This window comes from Giraffa tippelskirchi, chromosome X (assembly GCF_054371585.1).
Source record: "Giraffa tippelskirchi isolate mGirTip1 chromosome X, T2T-mGirTip1v1.2.pri, whole genome shotgun sequence".
Classification (NCBI taxonomy): Eukaryota; Metazoa; Chordata; class Mammalia; order Artiodactyla; family Giraffidae; genus Giraffa; species Giraffa tippelskirchi.
Window position 1 is genome coordinate 54,748,093 of NC_137289.1, and position 9,535 is coordinate 54,757,627.

The 9,535-nt window shown below is 41.7% G+C and overlaps 1 protein-coding gene across 1 annotated transcript; it reads left to right on the forward strand.

Moving 5' to 3' along the window:
• The first annotated feature begins 5,912 nt into the window (after window positions 1-5,912).
• Window positions 5,913-9,137, forward strand: LOC145536290 (uncharacterized). The gene is made up of 2 exons (XM_081565349.1): window positions 5,913-6,562; window positions 8,918-9,137. Exons 1-2 carry the CDS (start codon window positions 6,212-6,214, stop codon window positions 8,942-8,944), a joined length of 378 nt encoding a protein of 125 aa, XP_081421475.1. The 5' UTR covers window positions 5,913-6,211; the 3' UTR covers window positions 8,945-9,137.
• The last annotated feature ends 398 nt before the right edge of the window (window positions 9,138-9,535 follow it).

The following is a 9,535-nucleotide window of genomic DNA, read 5'->3' on the forward strand; positions in this document are numbered from 1 at the left end:
CATGTCAGGTGTCTGATGCCTTTCTTTTGGTGTACACCTTACGCCCTTCGTCTTCCTTTCTTGAGAAAAGCCCACCCAATGTGTCCTCTCTCAATGCTTTCAGCTACATATCTTGTTCAGTTCAGTTCAGTTCAGTTCAGTCACTCAGTCGTGTCCGACTCTTTGCGACCCCATGAATTGCAGCACGCCAGGCCTCCCTGTCCATCACCAACTCCCGGAGTTTACCCAAATCCATGTCCATCGAGTCAGTGATGCCATCCAACCATCTCATCCTCTGTCATCCCCTTCTCCTCCTGCCCCCAATCCTTCCCAGCAGTAGGGTCTTTTCCAATGAGTCAACTCTTCGCATGAGGAGGCCAAAGTATTGGAGTTTCAGCTTCAACATCAGTCCTTCTAGTGAACACCCAGGGCTGATCTCCTTTAGGATGCATTGATTGGATCTCCTTGCAGTCCAAGGGACTCTCAAGAGTGTTCTCCAACACCACAGTTCAAAAGCATCAATTCTTCGGCGCTCAGCTTTCTTCACCATCCAACTCTCACATCCATATATGACCAAAGGAAAAACCACAGCCTTGACTAGACGGACTTTTGTTGGCAAAGTAATGTCTCTGCTTTTAAATATGCTATCTAGGTTGGCCATAACCTTCCTTCCAAGGAGTAAGCGTCTTTTAATTTCATGGCTGCAATCACCATCAGCAGTGATTTTGGAGCCCCCCAAAATAAATTCTGACACTGTTTCCACTGTTTCCCCACCTATTTCCCATGAAGTGATGGGACCAGATGCCATGATCTTAGTTTTCTGAACGTTTAGCTTTAAGCCAACTTTTTCACTCTCATCTTTCACTTTCATCAAGAGGCTCTTTAGTTCAGTTCAGTTCAGTTCAGTCGCTCAGTCATGTCCAACTCTTTGCAACCCCATGGACTGCAGCACCGCAGGCTTCCCTGTCCATCACCAACTCCCTGAGCTTACTCTAACTCACGTCCATCAAGTCAGTGATGCCACCCAACCATCTCATCCTCCCGCCTTCAATCTTTCCAGCATCAGGGTCTTTTTCAATGAGTCAGTTCTTCACATCAGGTGGCCATATAATTGGAGTTTCAGCTTCAGCATCAGTCCTTCCAATGAAAATTCAGGGCTGATTTCCTTTAGAATGGACTGGTTAGATCTCCTTGCTGTCCAAGGGACTCTCAAGAGTCTTCTCCAGCACCACAGTTCAAAAGCATCGATTCTTTGGCGCTAAGCTTTCTTTATGGTCCAACTCTCACATCCATACATGACTACTGGAAAAACCATAGCTTTGACTAGATCGACCTTTGTCAGCAAAGTAATGTCTCTGCTTTTTAATATGCTGTCTAGGTTGGTCATAGCTTTTCTTCCAAGGATCAAGCATCTTAATTTCATGGCTTCAGTCACCATCTGCAGTGATTTTGGATCCCCCAAAATAGTCCCTCACTGTTTCCATTGTTTCCCCATCTATTTGCCATGTAGTTATGGGATCAGATGCTATGATCTTCATTTTTTGAATGTTGAGTTTTAAACCAGCTTTTCCACTCTCCTCTTTTACTTTCATCAGAGGCTCTTTAGTTCTTCTTCACTTTCTGCCATAAGGGTGGTGTCATCTGTGTGTCTGATGTTATTGATATCTCTCCCGGCAATCTTAATTCCAGCTTGTCCTTCATCCAGCCTGGCATTTTGCATGATGTATTCTGCATAGAAGTTAAATAAACAGGGTGACATTATACAGCCTTGTCATACTCCTTTCCCAATTTGGAACCAGTCCTCTGTTCCATGTCTGGTTCTAACTGTTCCTTCTTGACCTGCATACATATTTGTCAGGAGGCAAATGGTATTCCCATCTCTTGAAGAATTTTTCCACAGTTTGCTGTGATCCACACAGTCAAAGGCTTTGGCATAGTCAATAAAGCAGAAGTAGGTGTCTTTCTGGAATTCTCTTGCTTTTTCGATGATCCAACAGATGTTGGCAACTTGATCTCCAGTTCCTCTGACTTTTCTAAATTCAGCTTGAACATCTGGAAGTTCACGGTTCATGTACCGTTGAAGCCTGGCTTGGAGAATTTGGAGCATTACTTTGCTAGCGTGTGAGATGAGTGCAATTGTGCAGTACTTTGAGCATTCTTTGGCATTGCCTTTCTTTGGGATTGGAATGAAAACTGACCTTTTCCAGTCCTGTGGCCACTGCTGAATTTCCCCAATTTGCTGGCATATTGAGTGCAGCACTTTCACAGCATCATCTTTTAGGATTTGAAATAGCTCAACTGAATTTCATCACCTCCTCTAGCTTTGTTCATAGTGATACTTCATAAGACCCACTTGACTTCACATTCCAGGATGTCTGGCTCTAGGTGAGTGACCACACCATCATGGTTATCTGGGTCATGAAGATCTTTTTTTGTATAGTTCTATGTATTCTTGTCACTTCTTCTTAAGATCTTTTGCTGCTGTTAGGTCCATACCGTTTCTGTCCTTTATTGTGCCCATCTTTGCATGAAATGTTCCCTTGGTATCTCTACTTTTCTTGAAGAGATCTCTAGTCTTTCCCATTCTATTGTTTTCCTCTATTTCTTTGCATTGATCACTGAGGAAGGCTTTCTTATCTCTTTTTGCTATTTTTTGGAACTCAGCATTCAAATGGGTACATCTTTCCTTTTGTTTAGCTTCTCTTCTTTTCTCAGCTATTTGTTAGGCCCCCTCAGACAACCATTTTGCCTTTTTGCATTTCTTTTTCTTGGGGATGGTGTTGATCACTGCCTCCTGTACAATGTCACAAACCTCCATCCATATTTCTTCAGGCACTCTGTCTATCAGATCTAATTCCTGAATCTATTTGTCACTTCCACGGTATACTTATTAGGGATTTGATTTAGGTCATACCTGAGTGTCCTAGTGGTTTCCCCTACTTTCTTCAATTTAAGTCTGAATTTTGCAATAAGGAGTTCATGATCTGAGCCAGTCAGCTGCCAGTTTTGTTTTGTTTTGTTTTGTTTTCTGACTGTATCGAGCTTCTCGGTCTTTGGTAGCAAAGAATATAATCAGTCTGATTTCGGTAGTGACCATCTGGTGATGTCCATGTGTAGAGACTTCTTTTGTGTTGTTGGAAGAGGGTGTTTGCTATCACCAGTGTGTTCTCTTGGCAAAGCTCTGTTAGCCTTTGCCCTGCTTCATTTTGTACTCCAAGGCCAAATTTGCCTGTTACTCCAGGTATCTCTTGACTTTCCACTTTTGCATTCCAGTCCCCTATGATGAAAAGGACATCTTTTTTGGGCAAGTTACTACATAGATGGTAGTAAATGTATTATATGTAAGACAGTTTAGTTGTAGATCCACTTCACATTTGGTCTTTTCTCCCAACCAGACTTTGAGCTTCTCATTTTGGGGGATTGTGGCACTTATTTCTCAGTCCATGTAAATGCTTCTGGTCAAAGGTGGAGGAAAAGTGGTGGAGACAGCTTAGTCTGGTCTTTCTGATTCCCTTAATTGGGGCCATTAACTTTCTCTGTGGCTAATTAATCTTCAGATGTCATGTTGCCTCCCAGACTGGATAGAAAAAAAGTAATCTTGTTTAAATGCCGATTAGACATCAGGAAACCTTGGGTGGAGACTTGACTCTGCCATTAATTTTCATGACCTTTGGCAAGCCAACTATGTGCTCTGGGAAAAATCAACTGTTTTTTGACAATGCCATGCTCCCTTCTTGAGGTAAGACCAGAGACAAAATTAACTACCATATGATCCAGCTATCCCTCTTCTGCATATTCATCCAAAAAAATATGAAAACACTAATTTGAAAAGATATATGTAGCCCTTTGTTCATGGCAGCATTATTTATAATAACAAAGATATGGAAACAACCTTAGTGGTGACAATCAATAGATGAATGGATAAAGAAGATGCAGTGTATATACATATGAATGGATAAAGAAGAGTAGCCATTAAAAAGAGAAAGACATGTATCATATAGTTTCACTCATTACTGGATTGTAAAAACCAAACAAACATAATAAATAAAGAAACAAACCAAAAGCAAACACCTAGATACAGAGAGCAGAGTAGTGGTCACCAGAGGGTAACCACTGAGGGGGAGGAGAAAATGGTTAAAGAGGATCAACCACACTGTTACCAAAATTCAGGTTTGCTGCTCACTTCTCGAAAGCCAATCCTTAAGAGGCAAGGTTGGTGGAAAGGAAAGTTTGCTTTATTCCAGTCTGCAGCTGCGGGAGAAGACAGACTCGTGTCCAAAGGCCAATTCCCCCCTGACAATCTGTAGGCAGTAGCTTTTAAGAGGGAGTTTCAGGGTGTATAGTCAGAGGGAGGGGGACACATGTAGAAATAGCCCAGTCGGCTCTGACAGTCATCTTGAAATTGGTCATGCAGTAATCTATCAATATCATCTTGATTGTTCTAAGTATAGTTAATCTTCAGTTCCAGAGTTTGTTTGTCCCATTTTCTTGAGACCAGTTCTCAGAATTGTGGCAGCTTATGTCATGGCTACAGTCTGGACATCATGCAGTTAACTCCTTTCACCTGGTGGGGGATTCAGTATCTACAAAACAGTTCAAAGGATACATCTCAGGATATTATCTATAGATTTTGAAGAGGAATAAAAGTCCTTGACTTTGTTTATTGACTGTTATTATTCGGTCTGGCTTGACTGTTTCCCTTTACTTCCGCTTTTTCTCACTTCTCTGATGAAATTTATTCTTTGACTAAAGTTTTTCTATTGACAAAAAGCAGGCAGAGGACATGGTGTGTGTGTGTGTGTGTGTGTGCATCTGTGTGTGTGTGTATGTGTGCATCTGTGTGTGTGTGTGTGTGTGTGTGTGTGTGTGGTGGGGGTGTGGGGGGAGGCTGTGGGGAGTTCTGTCCTGGGAAGGCCCAATAGGCTCCTGCTCTGTTTCAATATGGTGATGAATGGAAATAAATTTTTGGTGCTGAGCATGTTACTGTGTATTCAGAAGTAGAAATTCCATGTCATACACATGAAACTTATATAATGTTATGAACTAATGTTACTTCAATAAAAAATACATTAGTTGTTTTTTAAATTCATTGAAATGTGGTTGAAATGATGAAAGGGATTTATCAGTGTTATTCTTCTGGTATATGATATTTCATAATTCATTTCCTATGGTTCTCTAAAATATTTTTCAGTTACAAAATGCTTTAATTTTCAAAATAAATACAAAAAAGTGACCTATCTTTTTAAAAATTTGCTTTTTTACACTTGTTTTCTTGGTTTAGTTGGTCTGAATGCAGCAGAAAGCCTTAGTTTACTCAGATCATCCTAGGAAGGCTGCCCTTTTAAAGTCTTTTATGGTTGCCTTAAATAAGCATTCTCTTTTCTGTATTCATTCTTTAGACACTTGGTGTGTTTTTGGCAGCATTTATTAAATTTCCAGCTCCTGTTTCTAACATTTCTTCAACACTTTGTTCTGACTGATGCCATTTTTATGTTGGCATAACATAAAACTTTATATGTTCTTTATTATTAAAGAATTTTAATAATGTTAGGAAGTCTAAAATCTTTTCTTTCTCTCTTCTTGGAAGTTATTGCCACTGCTGAGATCTGAGCTATACAATTTTTAATGACTCTGTCCCTACTGACATGAGCTGGCCTTTGATGAAATGGGGAGAGGGGATTACAGTTCTTGTGCTACAGGGTGCAGTCATATTGGAATACCACAGTTTTGCTGACAATTCTGAAATTAACAGGACTTGTGGACTTGTGTGGGCCTAAAGGCTGAACAAAGACTTTAACGTCTCAAAGATAAAGGAGATTCCGAGTAACCCAGAACCTAGGGGCTTTGATCACTCACTGGACACCAGGTACGTCAATCCTCACTTCTCAGCAAATGAGCTTAGGGCTCGCTGATGACGAAAGTGCTCCTTTGTTGACCCTTCAAGGTTCAGCTTCCATCACCCGCCCCTCTGATTCTTTCATAACTTGACCACCGCCACCTTGGTACCAGTCTCTGTGAGCTCTACCTGTCGCGGGGCCCCCTCAGGCACCTTTTTAGACTTCTGTTACCTGCTCAACTGACTTCTCTGCCACCACACCACCTCCCTGTAGCCCCTGCTGCCAACAGCGTCCAGTCAGCGGCAGTCACTTCGGCGGCCGCCATCTTCACCACAGTCCTTTCTGCACTTGATCACAACTTGGGCCTAAGCAGGGACAAGTGGGTTCTTCCCGACATGTCAACCACTCAGGAGCAAGACCCAGCTCATAGTAGCCAGAATGTAGTTGATGGTGGGGAGGACCGTGATCCTGGACTCGCTGGCGTCCCTGTGATTCCCCTTGCCGAAGAGTCAGATAGGGTCACAGGGATTGCTGCCTTTCTGGCTTCACAGGCAGTCGCCAGAGCTCTTCTGGAGGAGGGTGCTAGGCAGCAGGCCGCCCAGCCCACAATTGAGGAGAACAGGGACATCCCCTCAGCAGAGCAAGAGGAGGACCTGGAGGAGGGTGAAGAGGAGGAGGAGGAAGAGGAGCTGGACTATGATGGCATGGAGAAGGATGAATACAAGATGGAAGAGCATGATGACGAGGTACAGGAGGAGGGCACAGAAGGCGTTGTAGGGGCCCATGAGTTGCCCATGGCAGGGTTTTGATCCCTGTTCCAGGATCTGGTCCATTCCCTTCTATGTAGTATCATTATAATAACCACGTCTTGGTTCACTCTCATTCAGGCCACATAATGGTCAAGTGTGGCTCTCAAGAGCTCGAAGATCCGGGAGAGGGACCCATACCTCGGGAGGGCAAGGGTCTGGCAGAGGGAGCAGAGAACTAGGGTGGGAGGGGTAAGTACCTGATAGAGGGAACTGCCCCCTAAATGCCCAAGGAACTTGCAGATGGGACAGCATGCTAGAAGGTAGAGGAACCCGAGAATCCCAAGGTCCAGGAGTGCAATTCCCTGACTGATGCAGATGTATTTTGTGCACTGGAGGAGCCTATGCAACTGAGGAGACTGAAACCCGCAGGAGGCAGCCAATTCCTGAGGCCCTTGTGGCCCCTGTTGGGGCATCCGGCTCAAAGGCAGGCCACACTCAGCTCTGGCCTCTAGCAGTTAAGCAGAGGGTCAGAGCTCGCAAAAACCTCCAGGCACAATTTGCACAAGTGGAATCCCAATTCTATGAAGACCTTTATGGTCTCGACCAAAAGTATGCTGTCTTCTACCAACCTCTGTTTGATAAGAGAGCTGACATCATCAATGCAATTCATAAGCCCACAGAAGGTGAATGTCAGTGGCAAGTACCTTTTCCAGAAGGAGCTTGGGAGGAGATGGAGAAAGCCTGAAGGGAAGGGGCACTTTTGGTTGATTGACTTTAAAGATTCTCTGTAGCATGACCCAGGGAAATGATGACCTTGTACCATAGCACCTGAAAGGTGTAAAAATAAAATTCTCAGGGGTCCGGGAACCAATGAGCTTCACCCTAAGAATTCCTCTTTAAGTCAAACAAATACTTTTTCAACAAAGTTCTGATGAACACATACCAAATGAGGTCAGATCCAGATGATTCTGATCCCTTCTCCAAAGGACCAGAAATAATCAGCAGCACAGGGTGTGAGATCTACTGGAAAGATGGTAAAGACCTCACCGTGAAAACCCTGAAGCTGAAGAAATGTGAGGGCCCTGGAGGTGTCGCACCAACCACTAGGAAGGTGCCTAGTTAGTCTTTCTTCACCTACTTCTCTCCTCCTGAGGGTAGAATACTGGATGTGATTGTATCACTACTGATTGTAAATTGGGTTATTTTTTCCATGAAGTCTGGTCCCAAAGTCCATATTATTCTTCATGAAAGAAGCTAGTAAATATCAATATGAAAATTTTAATGAAGAGGTCCAAGAACTTGAAGGCAAAGAGGGAAAGAAGATGAAAATGAAGAACCAGAAAAAGAACCTGGAAAGGATCCAAATCCAATAGAGTGCAGCCTGGGAGAGTCCAGGTTGAGTGTGATCCAACCATTTCTGCCATACACATGTTATATTCCTAAGTTTTCTTGATAAACAGTAATAAATTGTTTAAAAATTATTTTCATAACTCAGTTTTAGGGTTAATAATTTGCATATTCACTAGATAGTATAGAATGCAGCATATTCTGAATTGTACATCTTTCATAGGTACACATTCTTTGAGCTGTAATGATAAGACTTAACATAGGTGAGAAATTTATCAGATCTGGTAACTGAGACCATATTTGTTCAGAACACAGTTGCCAGAACTAAGTAGAAAAAGTGACTGGAACATGCATTAGAGATGGGACTTTGTCATTTGGTGGCCACTGGGTACCCTCTCTTATACTAACAAGGACACAATGCCTTTGATAATTGCAAAAAGATAAGAATTTCAAGTAAGATCTCATTTAATGACTTATACCTAAGTGTTTATTTAAACTTTTGTATTTCATGTGTCAGGCAAAATAAAATTAGTTATATTAAGATTTTGGTTATCATTGAATTATTAATTTAACTTACATCTCTTCTATCCTTTTTCTTTCTTCTTCTTTTTTTTCTTTCTCCTTTTACAGATATGGACTCTGAGGATCTGGGGATTAAGATATTATAGTTTATGGAAAGAGCACAGTATCTTAAGGTGGAAAGACATATTTATATCCCTGACTGGTGTCCTCCTTTCCCCCACCTCACCAGCCAAAATAAATAAATAAATAACAAGCATTTCTGGCATTTGACATGTCAAAGATGAGATTGGTGTGATCAGTTGATTGAACACATGTTGAATTGATGGACAAACAGCCTGATACCCAAGGGTCTGGTTTACAAGAGGAAAATTGTGTTTTCTCTTGTTGAGACAACAAATATATACAGGCTTGACTATTATTAGATTTAGAAAGTCACTGGTGTATTTTAATTGTGTTCAATTGTTATTTTATTTCTTCCTACAGTTTGAAGGCATAGAGAGACTTGGATGAAAGAGAAACAGTGGATTTATTCATCACAGATTTGAGATTTTCTGATTTTTAGTAGTCTGTGGGAAATTTATCAAGGCTGATTTGTTCCAAAATTCTTCACCAAAAAGTAACACTGCTGATATCTAATTTTTCTGTTTTCTATGATATGTCTGACAGAATTTGTTCAAGTTGAAAATAAAAGGCTTTTTAAAAATGAATAAGCTTCAAGATTTTTTTTTTTTATAAATAACCCTTATTCAAATCTATCTTTGTATCTTTCTGTTCTGGCCCACCTTACTGTCATTGAAAGGGATCACTTTCAACCATGTTTTAAGTTCTTTTATTGCATCCTCTAATTGAAATGGGTATTCTAGATGTCGCTAGTGGTAAAGAATCCGCCTACCAATGCAGGAGACATAAGAGACACGGGTTCGATTTCTGGGTCAGGAACATCCCTGGAGAAGGAAATGGCAACCCACTCCAGTATTCTTGCCTGGAAAATTCCACAGAGGAGCCTGGCGGGCTACAGTCTATGGTAAAGCAAAGAGTTGTGCTCAGGGCACAACTGAGCTTACACACACACATGGCCAATTGAAATATCAAGTTAAAAAC

Excerpts from the sequence above, each read along its gene's own strand:
- LOC145536290 (XM_081565349.1), top strand. The coding sequence starts at position 6,212 with ATGTCAACCACTCAGGAGCAAGACCCAGCTCATAGTAGCCAGAATGTA. Across the intron at positions 6,563-8,917 it reads TGGAAGAGCATGATGACGAG|TTTGAAGGCATAGAGAGACT; the intron begins GTACAGGAGGAG and ends TTCTTCCTACAG.